Below are 22,668 nucleotides of genomic sequence, written 5' to 3' on the forward strand. Positions count from 1 at the left end.
ACCCAGTGTACAGAATATGTAATTGAACAGTTAAATGAATAAATACAATGAAAGAAACACTGTTTATATGTTTATTTTCTTGTTTTCTGAACATCCCAGCAACAATAGTTTGACACTACAAATACGTACATTACACAGACACACACACTTATACACTCATATAATATACACTACTCACAAAAAGTTAGGGATATTCGGCTTTCGGAGGAAATTTCAGAATGTGCATAAAATGCACTATAACCTTTCCAGGTGATCTTAATTTGACCTTCTACTTAAATGCCCTACTTTCATGATATAATATCACTGTAGCATCAACTTTTTACATTTTCCATAAATTTCCCCCCGAAAGTGGAATATCCCTAACTTTTTGTGAGTAGTGTATATATATATATATATAATAAAACAACGTACTTCCAGGAAAAGCTTACAATTACATCTTTCATTGTATTAATGTAAGGCTCCCACAGCTGAGCAAAGTATTTCTGTTAACCTAAAAAAATAAGTAAAAATATAAAACAGAGAATTGCATAAACAAATGCTCAAAATTCATCCAAATCTCTCGTTTTACACAAACTATCTGCAGTTATTGTGTTCAATATTCACAGTTTATCAGCTGTTCTGTACTGTTATTGTTATACACTGAATATAATTAGGAATGCACGATAGTTTTTGGGACAGATAATGGGGAATTTATATTATCATAAATTAACTGGATTATTAAATGACAGCTGATAAATTATCGGTTGATATTGATAGTAATTTATTTTGATCTCTTATAAAATATGATTGATAGCCTTTATGTCCTGTGAGTATGTTTGTGATGTTTTTTAATGAAACTTTAGGTCTTGAACTTATTTTTAAAATACAGAAATATGAAATTATTGGTTATATTATCGGTATCGGTCATGAGAATCGTATCGGCTGAAAAAACTCCATATCGTACATCCCTAAATATACAATGAAACATCCATAAAATGTGTAATTTAGTGAAGAGTCTGCAGTTTAGTAAATGATAGAAAAGGTGTCCCCTGAAAGAAAAGGAACCACAGCTCTACACGTAAAACCAGGTTGTCACAACAAGTTCAGGCAAAATCTCCTTTTGGAAATAAACGTAATATTTAAGAAAAGTGAGCACACACACACACACACACACACACACACACACACACACACACACACAGACAAGAAAAAGTCAATTACAACACTTGATCCCAAAGTGACAGCTTTAGAGCTACAGTGACAATGGAAGCGTTTCCTCCTGTGAATCGCTGTGTACGTACGCGTCGAGTGAAAGCGCTGCACGCTGCCTGCGCACCGCGGGAGGCTGTGGGGGGGTTTATTCTGCACGGTGCAGGGCTGATTGTATTCAATCAGACGGGGGTACAAAATGTGTTGTGATTAATTTTCTTTTGGCTCTGACCAAATTGGCCATCTGGTTTACAAGAACACGCAGTGTGTGTGGGAGTGGGCCCATTGACCCACTTCATTGTTCCTTCTTTGGCCCCTCAGGGCCCGAATATTTCCCTACATGTGGGTCAAGGACTCTGTGGGACGCAGTTGTGTGTGATTGTGTATGTAAATGTGTATATATGGAAGTGCAGTGTGTTTTTAAATTGTCTACATTTGCTGTCAGATGTTGATTTATCTTTGTTTTTATGGCTGAAATGAATTTGTCCTTTGCGTGATTTAGAAAATGTGTCGGATGATTTATGGTCACAGCGAAGAGGAAGTAAAAACTGCATCATGATCTTCACATCATCACAGATCTCCGTGCACGAAATTCACACATCCATCAAACATTTTACAGTCTGAAACCTTTTTTAAAATAGAATATGACCGCCTAGATGTGTGTCTTTCAGTATACTTATGTACACACACATTCATAATCCCATATCTCTCTCCAGTTTTACCTTTAGGTGCATTTTCATATCCTTTCAAACACACTCAGATGTTCATTTAAACGAAACAGCCCAATAAAAATACTCTTCATTCTCTCCCTTTTAAAACCCATATACCTCTGCCTGTCCCAGACCTTGCACAGTTGCTTTTTACTTCTGTTGGGGTAGTTTAGTAAACCCTCAGACACACAGAACCTCTCTTAATCCTTTGGATAATGTCCAACACGCTCTGTCGTCCAGGTACTTTAAAGCTTTTCTCTTTTCTCCGAGAGAAATCGCTCAACCAACATTTGGGGAAATAAACTTATTTTCCTGCTTTCTCTTTCCCCGGAGAGTCCAACAACCAGCGCTGCTAAAAGCTCACTGATTAACATGTTTTATCTCCTTTATTTATGTACACAAACTGACATGTGAAAAATGTGTGGTTTTATGGAGAGTTATGTTGCTGTGTGCAGCATCCTGGAGTGTTTTAGTCACAGTGAGGTTGCCAGGTTTGGTAGGCAAATATATTCACATAGCACATTTCATACCCAAAGGAAAAGTACAAAAAACTAACCACAAACAATCTTTGTGCCTCTACAGAAAACCAAAACCTGTTTTCTTTTGGTTTACACCAATCGTTCCTTCATGGCCATCGCTGGGAAATTGGGCGTAATGTTTGATTCAAATCTCAACTTTAAGTTCTAGAGAACTGTCACGCTTCCTGTAGATAAAAACTATCTCCAGAATCAGATCGACATTGTCCTGCAGTGATGTGGAAGAGGTTGTAGAGGTGTGTGGTTCACTCAAACAGTGAACTAACTGCAGGAAGTTGGTGTAAAACGAGTGTCTGGATGAATTTTGAGCAGATTATTTCCTGTTTGGTGAACTTTTTATACAATTCTCTGTCTGTATTATGTATTTTTTATCATTTTTAACCATCATACAGACTTAACAGACTTCTTTATTGACAGATTGAGTGTTTTCTTCTCCCTGAAGCTTGGTCATTGTTCTATTTGACACTTTACATTTACTTTTCTTCACAGAAATTAACTAAATGCTGAGATAAAAGCCTACAGTGTATATTATTTAAGTTTTCTGACACGCCTTAAAATCAAGAAGGCCTCGCGACCCCCTCATTAAGCTTTGGCGACCCCTAGTGGGGGTCGAGGGTCCAGTTTAATCGATGCTTTATAGCAGTCTTAAATGTCTATTTTATCAAGTTGTAACCTCCAATCTCCAATGTGCTATAAATTAAGTTATTATTAGAGTTATTATAGTACAGTAGTAGTACTCTGTGCATGTTTATTTACTGTGACAGTTTGATTTTGTGTGTGTCGTTTCTCGCGGTCTAAGGTGTGATATAAATATAAATAATACACAAAAATAAAGAAATATAACAATCACAGACATTCATACACACTACAAATTATAAAAAGCCAGGATAACGGGAGTGTGTATGTGAGTGGAAACATTTAAAGTTGTTTAAGAAGTCGGGTCAGTCCGGTTTAATTTGTGTTTAAATCAAACTGGACACAAGGATGCACACAAATCAAAGTGTACACCTTTCATAAAATATATATTTAAGCCAACAAGAGCAACACAAAATCCAAAGTTATATATTAAATCATTTTTGACTAAATAACCGTAGATATGTTGGGTTTTAGTGTGCCTCTCCTGTTATAGGCTTCAACAGAACTGGCACCAAACAGCATTAAATCGTGTGTGTTAAACTGCCTCTGGACACAAAAACACTTTCACATTATCAACTTAAAAGGTGACAATAATGTCAGTTTGTTTCCGCTCCTCCCCGGTGGGCCAAAACACAGGTGTAAAGTGAAATAAAAGCGGGACTTCCAAAGGTTTGGATGAATCCGAGCAGGTGTGAACATGCCCCAAAGCCCCCTCACCGTGTAACTGAAGCAATATGCGCTTCAATCGTCCACCGGCTGTGCTGCCGTCTCTCTGTGGACGAGAGCGGGAGCATTACATACAGCCAATCAGCGGAGAGGAGCTGAAATACATTTAATTTAAGTAAATGATGAAACAAAATAAGGGTCCTCGTTATAGGAAGCTCTTGCAGCTATGAGATTCAGATCTTCCCCCTCCCCGTTTCCTCATTAGGAAATTAACTCCCACGACAGCAACTGCTTCACCTCTTGAAATATGAACAGCCAAATTAAATATGCATATTTAATAAGAGGGGAAACATGATTACATCCACTTGTTAAATGAGAGAATGAGGAATGAAATCTGAGAAAGAGTAGAGGAGAGAGATCTTCTTCTTCTTCTTCTTTATGGCCTGCAGAGTGTGAAAGAAAAAAGGGAATTCATCTTTATTTTAACGCAGCTCTTTGGGAGTAACCCTAGCAGGACTCCCCCCCACTCTGTAGAGCTGATTCTGGTGCTTTCTGGGGGTTTGGACTGCGGGTTCCTATAGCAACCACAAAAAGCAGAGACAGTTAAGGCTTGCTCGCCATCCGCCTTAACATTTTTACCTCTTCTGAAGCATCAAACAGCATTTCGGAGCAGACAGTGAGAGCTGCCAAGTGTCTTCTTCTTGCTCAGAGTATTTCTCTGTCGGACCGGAGAGCCGAAAACAAGAACATAGGACGTATTTATGATTTAATGGATTGAATGCAGCATCGTTTGTGGCCCGTTTTGCTACCGTACTCCATCAGAGAGGAGGTCAAGTTAGATGATCTCAATGGATTTTTCTTTTCTCTTTATGTGGTAAACCACTGAGATCGTCATCTCATTTTCCAAAGGGTACATACGTGTATAAAAATATAAAATAAACACTTAATAATAGTAATATAGTACAATAATAAGTCCTGTAATAATACACACAATAATCAGGGTTCTAATTAATTTATGAATTAACTGGAACTATAGAGTATTAAGCTTTGAGGCACACTTTAAAGTACATATGGAGGTATGTTGTTTACCATGTTTCCAATCTTAGTTTAGTGTGTTAGCATTAACTAACTGGCAAAGTAGAGCTGAGGCTGATGGGAATGTGATTAGTTTTGCAGGTATGTGGTTATAAACTATTTGTTTTTTTAACCTGATGATGGCGCTAGATAAGTGGGGAAACATCAGGTGCCGGTTGGTGCTTTATATTTCTACAGTAGCCAGGTAGGGACAAACCAAACACCTGCTCTACATAGAGGCTTTTTGTGTGTTTCGTGGCCACCGTAGTTTCTCCTTTGCACGAAGTTGGAGGCGGAGGGTGAAGCGAGAGAGTTACAGATGCTACTAAATCCATCACGCTGAACATTTAAAGCAGAATCAAGGAACTTTCATTTTGTGCTGACTGTGGCGCCCCCTGTGGACAAGAGTGTTTCTACCGCCTCGTTTCATTGATTTCAAGGGGAATCTGACTGAATCTGAAGGGGGCAGGCATTGAGAATAAGTATATAGAAATCAGACAATCTTCTTGCTTTTAGAGATCAGGCATCAGTATTAAATTAAGTTTCATAACCAGGTAAAACTCATATGATAAAAGCAAGCGTTCAGGATCCAGGACAATAAAACTATAAAAACCTGTAAATAATGAGTGAATTTGTTATTTGTGTTGATAATAATTTGCATTATGTAGTTTATTTTAGCTTTCTAATAAACTATTTGAAGCAGAAAGTCGGATTTGGGTGGGGCTCGGGGGTTCACACAGATGCCTGATTTTCCGGGCCCGATAAAAACCGCCAACACAAATCCAAACATTTCAGATTGCCCGTAAGCTTTCCAATCAACCACCGCCATGTTTCCACTCCTCGGACCAGCCTCTTTCTTCAGAATCACCTCCCTCTATCAGGAGCTGCTTCCTCTCCTCGGCCTCTCCTTTAATCAGTCTGTCCCAGATGGAAGCTCATCAGAGCTGCCCTCCTCTTTCATACTCGCTCTCTGAGAGAAAGCTTGTGTGTTTTAGACCAACTCAACCCTCCCCGCCCTCCCCGCTGCTGCTGCTACTAGAGTCGTTCCCAGCGCAGGCAGAGAAGGTGAGCACAGATAAGAGGTCTTTATCTGGTCCCATAGGGAGGCGGGTTAAGTTTAAGGTGAAGGTTTGACATGGCAGCCCGTCTGCTTTGCTCTGGATGCTCTCCTCCCTCCTCTCTCCACCTCCTGATGCGAGGCTCAGGCTCTCAGTCCCCGATCCCCATGTCCTTGGGCTCATTCTTGATGGGCCCCCACTGCTCCGGCTTTAATGAGAAAGATGAAAGAGGTGCAGGCTGGGAGAATACCCAGCCCTCCTCCTTCCCTTCCCTCCTTACCACCCCATTCACTTTGCTCCTCGTCCCGTTTGTTCAGCCCCAGCCTCGCTCCCTCTGGCCCTCCAGCGCTAACTCATCCAAGACTTTTTGCTGTGGTGGTGGGTGGGGGGGGGGGAGTTCTACTGTAATAAATTGGGAGCGAGGGTGGTTTCCATTTTAAATTTTTCAGGTATTATTCCCTCTGATCTTATGTGCAAATTTCTCTCCATCCTTTATTTCTTTGTGCTCTGGCTCTGTGCCTCTACTGTACTGTAGGTATGTTTAAATCATAAACCCCCAAAAAATGCAGCTTTACTGAAATATTTCATTCTTCTTTTTCTTAAAGTTGTGTTTTAATGTTCATGAAGTTGTGCCTCGCCTATAAATATGTCTGCATGTGATTACAAGACACCACAGGTTAATTAAACAGCTCAACTAGGCCTCTTTTAAAGTCAATTCAACTTATATTTCAGGTTCTCTCTCGGCTGTTTCATTTAAAGTACAACTACTAATAATCATGAGCATTATATTCTGGATTTAAGGTCATAAAGCTCTAAATAAAGACTAAAAAGGTAGGTTCTTCTTTTACTCTGCATGCACATCACAACGTTTTAACCACAGTTTCATATGGTCCTCTTTAAGGACAGAATAGACAGGAAGACAGCCGACACTGAGAGCTCCCAGTGAACAGAGTCAGCTAGTGGATCCACTACAGCTGCTGGACTGGGGGGACGTAACACACATTCAGCACTACTGGCTACAGCAACAGTTCCCTCCCTAACTGCCTGTTCTTACAGCAAATATGAGGAATCCAACAGCTCTCTGGTTTCTGTTTCACCTGCACTTTAAGATATTTTTGGGGCTTTTCATGCCTTTATTTTGATAGGACAGCTGAAGACAGGAAAGGGGGGGGGATACATGCAGCAAAGGGCAGCAGGTTGGGCCACTACAGTGAGGACTGTACCTACATGGGGGGCGGACACTACCAGGTGAGCTACCGTGTAATATATCATATTTCTTAAATGGAGTTTGGTGCAGGGGCCTTTTATTTGAACAAATAGGCTGTACACACCACAACAGGACCACAGCACGTCCTGAACCTACCAGGACTCTCCATCGGGCTCTCCAGGGATCCAGGTGCCGGTTCACTCGGCTGTGGTTTCACCCATTCATGCGTGCCACTAATTAGCCTTACCCAGTCCAAGTCCAATAAACAGTGTTGGAATTGTATAAACTGGGAATGACTGGGAAGCTGAGACACATAGAAAATGCCATCCCCGCATAAGTCAGCGCCCTACTTATGGAAAAACCCCTGGGGCTGCTGGGTAGGGGAGGCTATGCCCCTCCCTGATGTTGCTTATGGATGTGTTATCTAATACAGGTGCGCTTACATCCTATTTTTTTTTATTCTATCTGACTAGCAGTAATTCCTTCAACAGAGGGTCCAGACTAACATTAAGAAAGGTCCTGACTGGAGACGTGGGAGTCCAGACTTCCCACTGAGACCAGATAATTGTCTCGTTCAGGCTGCAGCGACGAGTCTGAATCATTCTCTGATTAATAACATTCACTCATGACCTTGATTAACAATTTAGCTCAACAGTTTAACACCTCCTGATCACTCGGGGTCCAGCAGACAGATGGCGGACTGCGAACACCTTTAAGATCTATCTGGGAGTCCCAAAATCCCTGTAAAAATAATATTTAAAATAAAGAAAAATTTCATGATGTTTGTCCAAAAATAAAGAAAAGATTCAAAGTTTTGATGGATGAAATTTACTCAGTGTATTTCCACATAGAGGAAGACCCGGAGTGTGTCCATTGTCAGCTATTACTATTCAATGCTGCCACCTTGTGGTTATGTGATGAAATACAGCAACACATGAAATTAACCTGGATCAAGGACTGTAGATATTTCATTTATATTGGATGTGTGTTAAAGAGGAATCTGTGAACAGCCAGTATGAACAGGAGGAATTATTACAGGCAGAAAAACCTGTTTCAAAGTTCATTTTAACACCTGTTGTTTGTGTAGCTTGAAATTGCTTTTAAATGAACACTACACGCCACATTCCCACAGTGATGGCAAAGGCTCAGCACAAACAGAAACTAACTCATTCATACACTGATGCACATCTGGAGCAATGTGGGGTTCAGTATGTACAAAACCAAGCGGCGTTCGGTTTGGAGTGTTTTATTAAGCACTTTTTAAAGGCTAAAATACATAAAAAGCTGCTGAGTAACAAACTAAAGATTTTTCTAAATAAATATGACGCTTTATTCAGTAACGAATCCTTGAAACAACCTCACAGTGTCACTGAGCGAGACCTGCTGAGTACCCGGTTGTCTGACGGGTCAGTGAACTACCCGTACAATGTGCTCTGACCACGACAAATATGAAACTGAAAGGACACTGATAGTAATAGCAGAACATTTAAAATGGTCCACAAGGACAACAATCATAACGTTGGAGGATATTTTGGTGATTGTCTTCGTTAGCGCGGCTCATTAGAGGTTTTTGGACTTGTCCTGGTTGTTCATGTATTTCTGGTAAACCACTCCCAGTGTGGTGAAGAAGTTTCCCATGAAGAGCACCATGTAAGAGCAGCCGCACATCACAACCTAGACCGCAACACAAACAAACAAACAAACAAACAAATGTTATTCTCAGTGGTTATTAAACTTACTTTTACATTTTTTATTTAACTTATTAGAATATAATTATTTAAAGAATTGTGCATAACTGATATTGTTTAAATTAAGATTTAAAAAAACAATCTCAAGGCCCCCTGCAGTACTCCAAAGCACCACTAGGGGTACACATACGCCCATTTAATAAACAATAATTACTTTAACCGTATTTTAAAATGTGCATAAATAAATCCAAAGATAAAGAATGATTCATATTCATCACCTTCAAAATAAAAGTTTTTGTCTTTGCCTTTCTAACCCTTCATGGTTACATACTGTACCCCTATTTAACAATGTATGCCACAAAAATGACCCAAAAAAAATCAGTTTCTTTGTATTTTTAATAATTTTATTCAAAATTCAATCATTTTTTACTTCCTGTAACACAAAATGTGAAGTGTGCTTACGTAAACATTAACTAATTTCTGGCAAATTGGTTCAGTCAGGTGAGAGGTTTAGATTATCAGGACCAGCAGTAGGGGGTCACAAGAGCTTTAAGGGGGGTAGCGAGCCCTTCTTGGTTTTAAGGGGTGTACGAAAACTTTAAAAATACACACTGTAGAAACTGAAGAAAACTAAATGAAATTGGTATTTTCTAAAGTTTAGATTATTAATTAAATTCTAAACTTTGAAGATCCTGGATTAGAAAAGTTAAAACAACCAGAGCTGATTGAACAATGAGCAGAAAACACTGAATCTGTCAATAAAAGAAGCTTATTTAATGTTTACAAGTGTTAAAAAAGAAGAAAATACACAATACAGACAGAGAATTGTATAAAATGTCCCTAAAAATATCAGTAAAACTCATCTCTGATCAACATTCACAGGAAATAATCTGCTCAAAATTCATCCAAATCGCTCGTTTTACACAAACTTCCTGCAGCTAGTGAGTTCACTGTTTGGGTTCATTGTACAGTTTATTAGTTCCTTTAAGGAAAAGCCAAACATTACATTAAAAACTGCTAACAAACTAAACTCTGGGTATCACACGAACATAAAAAAAATCTGTGCTGAGTACAAACCTGCCACTCTTTACACTCCGGGAGCTGAAACATCTTGAACAGTGTTATGCTGTTATAGAGCTGCCAGAACTGTGAAGAGGAGCGACAGTCAACAGTTAACAATGACCTACAAAGAGTATATTTATATATATTCAGTATGATTTTCAGTATTTCATAATCTTTAAAATAGGCAATGATGAATCTCTGTGTAAATGGAGTAAATGAGCACTGTAAGGAGAGAAGCTACTCACATGACCAAAGAATAAGAAAGGAAGGAGGAAGGTCAGGCCTCTCCACATCCAGGACTGGAAACCCTCTGAACACCAGGAGAGGAGAGTTAACTTAATCTATCATTATCATTGTATTAAATCATTTATATACCTCCTGCAAGAGCTACACTTTATTCAAGAGTAACACAGTATTGAATGAATGTTCATATTTCAGTTCCCTCTGGTGGACAAACTGTGTAACGGCCTCACTCTTTCTAAATGTCCTCAAACATATCTGTGGACATTTAATGCACCTATCCTGTTAGTGTGACCCTGTCTGACCGACAGCAGCTCCACTCACCGACTGTGAGGTCCATGTTGTGTCTTTCTCCCAGCGCTCGCAGTCGGTACAAACAGCCGCTCTGGTAGTAGTACTGGAGGAACTGGACGAAGCCTACTTTGCAAATACAGAACCAAAAATAAACCACAGAAGTATATGTAAGTATATCAGTTATACAGTTATACAGCGTGCTGTGTGCTGTTTGCCGACTGTGTACACTGAAACTGAAACTACACACTAACTTTAACCAGGTTTGATTGTAAGTTATTGTCTCCGTTTAGACCTTTATATCCACCAAGTTGACTGATTCTGGTCTGGTATTGTGACATAAAACAGGTTTCTCAGTTGCAAAATCCAAAGAGCAACACTGGGGGGGGCAGCTTACGATTAGCCGTTAACAGTCCCTCCAGGATTTCACTCTTTTGGGGGATTGTTGCAGCCTGAAATTCCTGATGAAACTGCAGCTTTTCTTTGCAGTTTTTGCAAGTTAAAAAAAAGTAAAAAAGTGCAACAATACTTTGTTTTAGGGAGGAGAAGTCAGTGAGTGACGTCGTTGTAAATTAGGAATAAACCTTCAAACAGCATTCGATTAAACCAAGTATTACAACAAAAACCTAACAGAGACAAAACGAAACAACAAAACTAGACTTAGGTAGAGTTGCAAAACATTATTATAAAATTAAGTTATGAAGGTGTTGTTATGGACATAACACGTACCAGACATTGTTCCAGTCGAAGGGAACTTTAAACATGAAAGATTTCTGACCTATTGAATCAGAGACTGCAGGAATTATTCTTTTTTTTTGCTATAGGCGTATCTCCTCAATATTGCCCGACATGTTGCTCCGCTCCAGTCTTAAAACTCCTGCAAACAACAAGTCGGCCTGGCTCTGCATCAGCGTGGTCTCTGGTGATTTGTTAGTGAAAATCGATTCCTCCTCCCTCACACAGCAATCAGTTAAAATGGAGGCGATGTCAGACTGAAGATGCAAATGGAGTGTAACGACTCCAGGTTGTCTGTTATCAGGCAGAGTAGGTTCATATATATATATATAAATATATAAATATATTCAAATAAGATCAGTTAGTTTGCAAATATGAAACTGGCAGTAGCTTTCTTGTCTTTGTCCCACAGTGTTCAGTTCTTCATATGAGGGCTCAAGCACATCTACAGAGCACAGAAATAAATATTCTAACTGTAACCAGGAAGGGAAACAGCGTTACACCGGTACCATCAGCCCTGCACTGGCTACCAAATCTAATACCAATCTGTTGTATAGTCGCAACTAATGTCTTTATATTGTCATATCCTGTGATGAGGAGTCAGTAAAGTATTCTAAATAGAGTATATTTGTATTATATGTGACCCAGCTTTGAATCTCTCTTACTTTGGTATTGACAGTATGTCAGAAACTGGTTCCTGAACATCTGGTAGAGAGCGCCTTCAGGCCTGTGAACAAACACAACATCTGGTTAGTGGAGGGCAAACGTTGGACAACAGTGACATCTGGACAATATACGGCTGTACTGTACAAGTTATGGTTAGGGCTGACCCAAAAGCTCAAAATCAGTATTTAAATCAATCCAACTTTATTTGTACAGAAGCTTTTATAAAGTTTAGTGCAGCTCGAAGACAATAATAATGGAGTAAAAGGTATATTTAAAAACAGAATACAAAGATAAAAATGACAATAAAATACAATATAATCGATTATACAGGTTTAACTATAGTATTTATTAAAGGTTATGCTAAAAACTAAATAAATATAAATCAATAAAGCAGGCAGAAATAACAAACCAGTCTGAACCTGATCCCACATAGAGAGACACTGTGGATATTTTACAAGCCCGGACTCGGTAGGATGACGACTGCAGCTGGAATGTGTCCAAAGTGAGTGTGAAGACTTTCTGTGATAAACTACATTTGGATGGAAGTGTGCAGAAACTTTCACTTTCAGCTCAGAAAAGCTCAGACTTGGTAAAAAACGTCCATAACGAGTCGGTTTCGATCGTTTCAACGGCTCACCAGCTGCGAAAAAACCCTAAAAAATGTTGTTCGGGACAGCTCTGGGTATTTTGAAAGTGTAAACTCACCAAGTGAGCATAACTCCAGACAGGAAGGTCGACACGTAGTGATGGAAAACCCACCAACCTTTGATCCTGAAACAACACGGAGGACAGTGAGGGACACAGGATTGAACGTGGTCCCGCTTATACAAGCTGTTTCTTTCCAACATATACATCTGTTATCTTATCTGTTATTAGATGCACATGTTACTTGCAGTGATTTATGGATTCGGCTCACTACGCGGCCCTGAGGAAGCCGTTTACTGCGTGTGAGCAGTTTATCTGTCACAATAAACAATAAACAATATATAAGCTGCAGACCTTGAGCCGTTGCTGATGAGGATGCTCTCCCGGATGGTGAGTGTGCAGTAGTACCACACCAACAGGAAGTTGAACAGGGCATCTAAGGCTCTGGAAAAACAAACAACAACACGTTACTCCACAAACAAATTCACACATATAAAATAATTCATTCACTGTCAGTCTACACTGCATCTGATTGGCTACGTTTAACCAAATATAACCAAATTTAATCTAAAGAAAGTTGATATCAGTTAGACTCTAGTCTCAGGTAGAGCTCTGATTCTCTGCCTCCACTGGGACTGTGAGCACGACGCTAGTTTTTGTTATTTATTTAGTTTTATTCTCTACTTACTTTACATTATTTGTGTGCTTTGTGTCCAGTTGGCACATATGTATCACAAAACTCAAAGAAAATGGATTTGTGGTTGAAAATGTAGCAGCAATACAGCTGAAAACACGGAGAAAGAAGTAAAAACGGAAGTTAAAACAACACTGTCGGTATCAGAAAGAATGTGTTTGAATGAAATTTTACCTCAAAGAGCCGCAAATATCCCAAAACATTCAGCTTTTACAGGTACAACGCTTTTGTTTTTGCACTGGTTCGTGGGTACTTGTGCACTAAAGCACCAAATTTGTGTGCATGAATCCAGAAAAAGAAGCTAAACTGTGAATAATCTCACCTGTAGCTGAACAGAAAGCGACACGTGAAGGCGAACACGAAGAGGATGACCGTGAGGACCAGTTTGAACTTCTCGTATTCGTCTTTGTAGGCGAACCTGTTGATTAAAACGCCGTTAGTGTGACGCCGTGACGAGCGACCTGTGTTTGGTTGGAAGGAAACGAGACTCACTTTGACTGTTTGTTGAGGAGCGTTACGTTGACGTTTCCTAACACGAGAGTGAGGTACAACCTAAACAGGAAGAGTCCGTCGGTCACAATGCGAACATCAGAATGTTTTAAAGATTTAAAATCAGACAAGCTGTTATATGTTCCTCGAACATGCTGACAGGTTACTAAGAATCAGACCCGTTCTTCTTTGGCAGGAAAGCTTCCATCTCACAGAACGCATTCGCTCTGTCTTTCATGGAGTCCTCGATTTCGGCGATGGCATCCATTTCCTCTGGACTTAATTTGGGAGTCGGGGGGTTTTCTTTGCATCTAAAGATGAAGAAAAACACGAGTTATATTAACTCAGTACAAATAAAACCCACACAATTAAATCAGTGTCACTTAAAATGACTAAAGCTACTTGATAAAGGATGTTTGTCTTATAAAACTGAGTTAGCGTTACTTAAAATGTTCGATGTAATCCATTTTTTGTGCTTTCACAGACTTGCATACACAGTCGCTAACAAGATTTGTTGTTGTTGTCAGTTCTACAGTCTCCAGCACTGTGGCCTCTGTGGCTGCCCAAGAGCAGTGGCGCTCAACCTGGGGGTCAGGGACCCTCGCTAGGGGTCGCAAAAGCTTCCCCCAGGGGGGTCGGGAGGCCTTCTTGATTTAAAGGAGTGTAAGAAAACTTTAAAAAATATGCACAGTATAGACCTATATTTCAGCATTTTGTTCATTTATGTGAAGAAAGCTACGTTAAATAGTTGTTTTCTTGAAGCGTATATAGTTTAGGGAGCATGTATGATTGTTAATAATAAAAAAATACACAATACAAAGAGAGAATTGTACAAAAAGTTCCTAAAAAATATCAGAAAAACTCATCTCTGATCAATATTCACAGGAAATAACAGAATTCATCCAAAATCTTCCTGCAGTTTGTCAGTTGTTCTCTACTGCTGTTAGAGATTGAATATATTTTGAAATATCCATAAAATATGTAAATTAGTCAGTCACTGATCAATACTCACTCCTTCAGAGACACAGTGAGCTCTTTCAGCTTCTTCCTCTGACGTGATATTGCGCCGGAGCAGCTGTCTTGCAGTTTGGTCACTTCCTCAAGTTTCTGTTTATATAGACGATGGGTGTCCTGGAGGTGGAAAACAAGAATAAATACACATATATACACATACATAATACCTTTAAATGTTTATTTTTTAACAAATGTGAAAGGTAGAGAGGACACGAAACAGATGCACCATCATTAGACTTCAGTTTTATTGCTATTGTTCCTGATAATAATAAGTCCCTGTATGTTGATTACGTAGATATATGAGAGACGTGACTGCTCTTGTATACTTAGAGACATGAGCTCATTGTTTTCCCCCGAGCATGTGACCTCCGATGACAGTTTCTCAACAGTGCTGCACAGTTAGCTGTGTTGTAATCGTCGATCATACTTCACTCTTTTTTTTCTCCTTCTATCGTCTCATGTTACTAACTTCCTTCAAAACAAATCCATTGATGAAGCTTGTTCAGAAAACAGGTGTTGGTTTTAATTAAAATATCCATCTGGAATGGACAGTGACATTAGCAAACCGTGGTTACCATGGTTACTGCCACAACTCATCTCACTGTCAGTGGCAAAAGCATTTGTTTTGTTTTTCTCTGTCTCGAGCTTTACTCTGATTTGGACTCAGTCTTGACTCGATCTAACAAGTCCTGGTCTTAGACTCGACCGATATGGGGGTCGGGACCCCCACTAGGGGTCGCCAAAGCTTGAAGAGGGGTTGAGATGCTTTCTTGATTTTAAAAGGTGTGAGAAAACTATACACGGTAGGTCTAAATCTTAGCATCTGGTTTACTTCTGTGAAAAGTGTCTAATAGAACAATGGCCAAGTGTCAGAGACAAAAAAAATAGTGACTTTGTTAAAAAAGAACCGTATTAAGTCTGTATGATTGTTAAAAATGATCAAAACAACATAATACAGACAGAAATGTGTATAAAAAGTTCCCTAAACAGGAAATAATCTGCTCATTATTCATCCAAATTACTTGTTTTACACAAACTTCCTGCAGTTACTGAGTTCACTGTTATAATAATAATAATAATAATAATTATTATTATTATTATTATTATTATATTAAATATAATATTAAATAATATAAAATATGTCACTGAGTCAGTTTAATAAATGATAGAAAAGGGGTCTCTTAAAGAAAAAGGTTGGGAACCAGAGGCCCGGACTACAGCACCTGTGAGTGATTAAACTTATAATAACTTTCTTCTTTTATAGAGTTTCTACATGTGTACGCTGGTATTTATGGCAGGAATTTCTCTGTTTTAGCTCCTAAAAAGTTTTAAAATGTGTGTGAAATTTTACTAATACCTACTGGCCTTTCAAATGAATGCAAAACCCATGAATGTTAAGTCAGTTAGTGTCATAATAACATCATTATTGCAGACAGACTGGCTCTGGTCCATTACTGCATGAGTCATAATAACCTAATGATATAATATATAACAGTATAATAATAATAATAATAGTCACAGGGGACATTTTATCTGTGTATGTACATTTAGTTTTTGATATTGGTACATTTTCCTGATTTTACTGAAGCTTTTACTTTAATAAAGTATATTTTTTTATGTGTTATTAGTACTTTTACTTAAGTAAAGTATCCGATTACTTCCTCTATTACTGTATTTAATCTAAATTAATGTCTATCGAAAAGAAAACCCGCCAAAATCCCGGTGTAAACATGTCCCACATGTTAAATCTCGATTTATGGATTAAGATATTAAACGCCGCATTGAACCAGCGGTGCTTCCTGTAAACAGCGCCGTGCGGGGACAACAAGACAACAGTTCCGGTGGCAGTTGTTCATCTGTAATCTCTAACTTTTTCTTTTTATCTTGTTTTTTTTTTTTTTTTTAATCTTTCTAAAGATATGTGAGGGCGGCTCCCACCCTCGGCAGTGTGCACAACCCACCCCGGGGTCTGGTAGCTCCCCCCGGGGCAGGGCACACCTCCGTAGGTAACGTTACCGGAGACAGGAAGTTAAACTGACCTGAATCTGTTGGTAGTTCTTCTCTAAATCTTCCCATTCTCGGAAACATTCACCCAAACCCGTCGGACTGAACAACATTTTCTACTCTTGCATCAGGAAAAGATCTCGGAGTTGAGTAATATTGAAGCTCCGCTGTGCAACAGTTGGACGGCCCTGACAGCGACTTCCTGCCGCTGCCTTCAAAATAAAAGCCTAAAAGAGTCCCCAGCTCTGGATGAGAGGTCTGAAACTCCCCAATAATCCCCTGATAATGTCTTTATAGCTTAAATATACATATATAATGTATAATATATACTTATAATATATAATTAATGGTTTTCTTTAAATATATAATACATAATATACACTTATAATATATAATTAATGGTTTTCTTTAAATATATAATACATAATATACACTTATAATATATAATTAATGGTTTTCTTTAAATATATAATACATAATATAGACATATAATATATCTATTTGTTACTGTTGTTTCTCTGATATAACAGTTGCCAAAGCTTCATTCATTTATTATTGTAAACTACAATGAAATTCAAGCTGTAGTTCAGTATGTGCTACTCTTATAAACTAACAATACATAAACAAATAATATATGCTGTAAGTTTGATTAAGTAAAGTAAAATTAAATTACCTGTAGACAAATTCCCCATTTTTCCATACTTACATTAATTTTGAATTACTTTACCCTGAATAATTGCCTAATTATTGCCAAATGTCACATTTCCTTTCTAGAAAAGTTTCTGGAAAATCACAACTGACAGCTAAAGACATTTTAACCATCACAACTTTCCGTGCTTTTATTTTGAAGGCCACGTAAAACGTCCGGTTTTATGCGTTCTCCGGGTTTATCCAATCAGATGTCCCCTCGGTGACGTATAACATTTTGGTTCCTCCTTTCAGCCAATCAGCGCCGGGAACACTTGTTGGGCTTTTACTATTACACCCTGAGTTCCGCCTGTCAGGCAGCTCTACCATACAGCTCTTTAACAGGATTAAACCATATAACTATAAAATAATGGGCTGCTGACTATTAATATTATCTTTTAATATAAATAAATCTTTTTAAATTCCACATATTGTTTGGTTTTTTCTCTGCTCTGCTGAAAGGTAAGTTTCAGGGCAATAAGTCTGCCTGTGATTGGCATGTGGCCTGTATTTTTAGAGCTGATGTTATGTAACTCTAAAAACTACTGTAGACATATTGTTGGCAGCTCTGGCAGAGCCATAAACAACTTGAATAATCAAACAGAAAAAGTACAAAAGTGTCCCACAACACAAGTTAAAGACAAAAAAACCTCACTAGGTGTCACTGTCCACTTTATTCCTTATACAAAACATCCATGAAGAGTCATTTGAAATAAAGAAAATATGTCTCTCTCTTTATTGTTTAAATATGAATTATTTGTAGCTGTTGGTTGTTAAAAACGAGGCCCAGAGATATCGGTCACTTTTGTTCCCGCGGTGTGAAGCTCCCAGTCGGACAGCTGCTGTAGGAACCCTGTGTTCGGCCTAACGTTGGGTTTACATTTGAGCATGTACTTCCAGGCATCCTGTAAAAAAGTACAACAGACAGCATTATGTACTGAAAATCTTATGATTTAATAAATATTTATTTGCTTTGTAGCTGAGATTCAGATGCTAAGATAACGCTGTCATCTCTGTATGCTCGCAGTAAATCTTAAAAATAGTTGATTTTACACTTTAAAACTGATAAAATACAGTCCTACACCCTCTAAAGCTTACTTATTAGCACGTCGTAATCTGTTTGTTTTAATTCTTAAACAAACAGAAATCTAAAATAATGACTGGTTGCATGTCCGAGGCTTTAAAACCTAATTTTCTGGCTCTTATTCTGACTGTTTGACTTCGACTGAAACCGGACTGAATGATCCAGACTCGCCTCCAGCGTGTATTTGAGGTGATGCATGAGGAAAGCGACGGTTACGGCGCTGCAGCGGCTCCTGGCCCGTCTGGAAACTATCAGGACACGAGAGCCCATGTTGATGTGAGAACCTGAAGAACATAAAAAACATTTCATCATTAAAACCTTTGTTCATAAAACCCCAAAATATGACCTCGACCTTTGAGATATTGACAGAAGTTGACAAAAGAATTAGCGCACACCAACACAAAGTCTTAAACTTGTATTATTTATAATGACCAGCAGGGGGCAAGTCTAATAGTATTGAGTCTTATGGAGAAATTACCCAACTTCTAACTTGATTTATAAGCTCAGTAAACAGTTTCTTAATAAGTTTATGGTCTCAATCTCTAGATTCAAGTCTGCTTCCACACAGCATGATGTTCATTTAGTAACTGATGGTCCCAGTAAGAGTAAAACAGACCATAAAGCAGGGTATGTGTCAGTGAGTCTGTCCAGCTAAATGCACCAAACTCAGATCAAACTGTCAAAACTAGGCAGTGCTGATCAGATATGGATCAATATTCTGTTACTGCGTTGACTATTTCTCACCTAAAATCTGTTCAAAACATATTTTAGTGAACTATTATAGACAAAACTGTCATAGCGGCGACCATAACGCCGAAACGTCTTACCAATAAAACTACAAATCCTTTCAAAACTAGAATATAAATCAGACGCCGCTGAGTCGGCCACCGGGATGTTGAGGACGGTCTGGTTCCCCTTTATGGATCTCGATCTGAAAAGGATTAAAAAGAAACATCCCTGATTGACGTGTTGACATTGAGACTTTTCTCTCTAATGATATTTCAGATATTTAGTCCGACTTTACTCGGCGGTGTCGCTCAATGAGATGCTGACGACGGCGCTGATTTTCAGGTCTCTGAGGATGCTGGAGTCCAAGCCCTGGTTCTGGTCCCCCATATACAGCAGCCCTGCTATGATCTCCACCGGATACGTCTTCAGGTTCTCCAGCTCCTGAGATCGTCCAGAAATATATATTAAATTGTGTTTATCAGCAGCAATTTGAGACTTTTGAGGGGAAAAAATGCAAATATGTAGTGAGAATTGATTATTAACCAGATAAAAAGGACAAATTTATATTTTAAATACATGGAAATATTAATAAAATGAAAAAAAAGGAAAATAACGTGAAAAATCTGTAACTGTAAATAATTAAAAAAATGACTGCTTATTTTAAGAACATTTTAATCTTTTCACATACATTTTGGGGTTTTTTGCAGATATGTTTATTTAATAGATTAAATTGTTAAATTTATGTTTAATACTGTTAATTTATTTCTAAAATTATATAAAATGACAAATTAACAGTACAAAAAAGTATTGTTATATATTTTACATAAATTAGTATTATTTCATATTTGTTCTGTAATCTTACAATCTTGTTTGTTGTTCATGTTTCTACATTCAAAAATCTTGTTTTGTTTAATAAAATCTGATGTATTTTCTCAATTTCAATACTTTTATTTTAATTATTACAATTTATTGACTTTATATAACCTTTAAGCTCAGACCATACAGATTTTAAAGATGATCATTTCAAGATTCTCAAAGAAATTACATTAATATGAGCAAAAAATATGAATGTAGGCACTTTAACAGCTGCATTATTTAACATTTATTTACAGGAAGTGGCTGCACTCTCATCCATAAACTTCTGTACAATCTGCAATCCAAGAGAATAACTTTGCATAAACGCTGCATTTGTGCGGCTTATAATGTTGTTGATCGTTTTTTACGAAGTTGGTTGAACACAGAAACAAAACAGTGAAATAAATCCAACTATTTACATAATTTACCAGCATTTGGCTCCTTTGCACCCTGGTATTGAAACAAATTGCTTTAGACAAAGAAATGATGGTTCTTGTATTTGGTATCTTGCTCATGGATGTTAAATGGGTTATTATAATGAGCTTCAACACCACCAAGCAACAGTGTATGAAACACTCTGTCCAGGCGTCTCACCGTGATGGTGTAGAGGATTTTCTCCGTCCTTAAGAAAGGGTACAGAGCCGAGAACCTCTGAAAGCCTCCTCTCACCATGTGGACTGGATATTGGCTGGCTTTAGCGAGGGCCTGGGCGCATTCAGCCGCTCTGCCTGCAACCAGAAACCCAACTGATAGACGTCAGTGTGCAGACATTAGTGGAGCCTAAAGGGATGTTTTCCTCTGCCAGAGCACAATGTTGAGTTCAAGGTTTTACAATGACTATAAAAAGTATTCACCCCCCCTTGGATGTTTCACCCTTTTGTTTCTTTTATACATGAAATCATGGTCAATATAATTTGGCTTTTTTGACAAGAATTTGCAAAAAAAACCCTCTTTAATATCAAAGTGAAGACACATATTGGTTTATTTCAATGCATATATATGATAGAATAATGAGAAGAAAGCACTGAATTTGTCAAAAAATAAGCCTATTAAGTCTGTGTGACTGTTATAAAGGAAGAAAATACACAATACAGAGAGAATTGTATAAAAATATCAGGAAAACTCATCTCTGGTCAATATTCACAAGAAATAATCTGCTCAAAATTCCTCCAATCGTTTGTTTTACGCAGTTTTCCTGCTGTATTTTTGTTCAATATTTGGGTTCATTTACAGTTTATCAGTTGTACAATTAATCAATGAAAGAAAAAGGGTCCTCAGCCTTACCTTCCTCCTCCAGAGTGCTCGTGTTGCTGTCGTAGACGACCACATGCTGCATGCTGTCCACCTCCACAGCGTCCGGCAGGAGGAAGCTGCCCTCTGAGTCCTGGAAAGAGTCGCCCAGAAAGTATGTGTGAGTGTGTGAGTGACGCACAAAATAATCCCAGAAACCCTGAGAGAGAGAAAGTAAACCTCTCTCCGTTGTAGTGGACCAATGATGTCCGTACCGTTTTGATATTTTGGGCCGTTGTGATGTGACTTATTCTGTAATCTTGGGTTTCACGAGCATCTAGAAAAGAGACACACAGTACACAGAGACACACAATATGTCATATCTGCAGCTACAGGGGGCGTCTCTCACGTCAAAACAATAACAAAAGAGGAAGTTTGATGACGTGGTGCGGTGGTGTGGGATCATGGGAGTTGTCTTAGGATCCCTTCAGTGTTCATCGTTCAGGGGGCTGCGAGCCGAGCTGCTGTTAGCTCAGCTTGTTTCTCTGATAACTTAAGATCCAGACGTCCGATGACTAAAATCCTTCATCCGGTTCAAATCTAGAGTTAAAAAGCACCAAGATCTAAACAGTGGATGGTAAACATGTGGCTTCAGACTGGATCAACAGTCAATGTATGACGCCATCGACAGGCGACCGGTGAAACAGATTTCTCTGAGTTTGAACATTGTTGGAAACATTTAGGATAATGTAATTAATGTTAGATGTTGTAAGTTAACTATCCCATCTCTTACCAATCAAACAGAGGAAGTTGATCTCTGCCAGCCTCGACACACGGCTGCTCTGGTTGAGGAGGTTAAAGAGCTCAAATGGCTCAAACATCACGATTTCAGCCATCGCAGGAACAATTAAAAGAGTCTAGATGAACATTATAAAAAGCTTAACCTGTAAAGAAAAACACAACACCTACAAAAGAGCACCATGTCTATCTGGGTTGTTGTCATTGAGGTGTTTGTATGGGTTCTGTTGCTAAGCAACTCACCGGCTTCCCTCATTGGTGGTTGGTGACGATTTGGAGCCTTAAAGTGACAGCGACCCATTTCTGAGCCATGTGTCCTTATTTATCTGTTTCATCTTACTTATCATATTTATGATTGTTTGATTTATTAAAACCTGACAACGTCTTAATAAAATAAGTGAGTTAATATAAATTAATCACTCATTCACATTAATTAAACTCTGTATTTTAATTACAGGTGATTTAATTCCAGTTTGACTAATTTCCTTGAAGTTGACTATAAATAATGTGTAAACATTATAAAGCTGTATAGCATGTTTTTATTTTAGTTTATTAATCAACACAAGCCCAAATATGCATCCAGATCATTAACAATAATTAAAAGCATTAAAAACATTTAAAATTTTTTTAGTAAACTGTTTCTATCATACATCAGCTGTTTAGACAGGTAAAGTAATAATTT

General features: G+C 38.3%; 2 protein-coding genes across 5 annotated transcripts; both read right to left on the reverse strand.

Moving 5' to 3' along the window:
- Window positions 1-8,305: 8,305 nt before the first annotated feature.
- Window positions 8,306-16,810, reverse strand: tmem120aa (transmembrane protein 120Aa). 3 transcript variants are annotated; one of them, XM_051401884.1, is made up of 12 exons: window positions 16,639-16,810; window positions 14,598-14,716; window positions 13,765-13,896; window positions 13,589-13,648; window positions 13,419-13,514; window positions 12,757-12,846; window positions 12,463-12,528; window positions 11,757-11,818; window positions 10,390-10,482; window positions 10,071-10,135; window positions 9,841-9,909; window positions 8,306-8,749 (listed from the first exon to the last, which is right to left on the reverse strand). In XM_051401884.1, exons 1-12 carry the CDS (start codon window positions 16,714-16,716, stop codon window positions 8,636-8,638), a joined length of 1,044 nt encoding a protein of 347 aa, XP_051257844.1. In that variant the 5' UTR covers window positions 16,717-16,810; the 3' UTR covers window positions 8,306-8,635. The 3 variants fall into 3 exon arrangements, with proteins under 3 accessions (XP_051257844.1, XP_051257843.1, XP_051257847.1); XM_051401883.1 differs by having other exon boundaries at window positions 10,390-10,485; XM_051401887.1 differs by lacking the exons at window positions 8,306-8,749; window positions 9,841-9,909 and adding an exon at window positions 9,914-9,946 and having other exon boundaries at window positions 10,390-10,485.
- A 1,186-nt stretch (window positions 16,811-17,996) lies between these two features.
- styxl1 (serine/threonine/tyrosine interacting-like 1) lies at window positions 17,997-22,221 on the reverse strand. Of its 2 annotated transcripts, none has more exons than XM_051401888.1 (8): window positions 21,982-22,221; window positions 21,464-21,525; window positions 21,243-21,342; window positions 20,553-20,704; window positions 19,399-19,544; window positions 19,202-19,305; window positions 18,546-18,658; window positions 17,997-18,195 (listed from the first exon to the last, which is right to left on the reverse strand). In XM_051401888.1, the coding sequence occupies exons 1-8, from the start codon at window positions 22,082-22,084 to the stop codon at window positions 18,064-18,066; spliced, it is 912 nt and encodes a 303-aa protein (XP_051257848.1). In that variant the 5' UTR covers window positions 22,085-22,221; the 3' UTR covers window positions 17,997-18,063. The 2 variants fall into 2 exon arrangements, with proteins under 2 accessions (XP_051257848.1, XP_051257849.1); XM_051401889.1 differs by having other exon boundaries at window positions 20,553-20,686; window positions 21,982-22,219.
- Window positions 22,222-22,668: the final 447 nt, after the last annotated feature.

The sequence above is a fragment of the Dicentrarchus labrax genome, unplaced genomic scaffold (genome assembly GCF_905237075.1).
Source record: "Dicentrarchus labrax unplaced genomic scaffold, dlabrax2021, whole genome shotgun sequence".
NCBI lineage: Eukaryota > Metazoa > Chordata > Actinopteri > Moronidae > Dicentrarchus > Dicentrarchus labrax.

What these genes read in the sequence shown, in the direction of transcription:
- tmem120aa (XM_051401883.1), bottom strand. Translation starts at nt 16,716, where the DNA reads ATGTTGTTCAGTCCGACGGGTTTGGGTGAATGTTTCCGAGAATGGGAA. An exon ending in TTCCTGCCAAAGAAGAACGG is followed by an intron (nt 13,649 to 13,764) that starts GTCTGATTCTTA and finishes CTTCCTGTTTAG; the next exon opens with GTTGTACCTCACTCTCGTGT. An exon ending in CTCCTCAACAAACAGTCAAA is followed by an intron (nt 13,515 to 13,588) that starts GTGAGTCTCGTT and finishes TTTAATCAACAG; the next exon opens with GTTCGCCTACAAAGACGAAT.
- styxl1 (XM_051401888.1), bottom strand. Translation starts at nt 22,084, where the DNA reads ATGGCTGAAATCGTGATGTTTGAGCCATTTGAGCTCTTTAACCTCCTC. An exon ending in AAATCCTCTACACCATCACG is followed by an intron (nt 19,545 to 20,552) that starts GTGAGACGCCTG and finishes GGACGATCTCAG; the next exon opens with GAGCTGGAGAACCTGAAGAC. An exon ending in TCATTGAGCGACACCGCCGA is followed by an intron (nt 19,306 to 19,398) that starts GTAAAGTCGGAC and finishes AATCCTTTTCAG; the next exon opens with ATCGAGATCCATAAAGGGGA.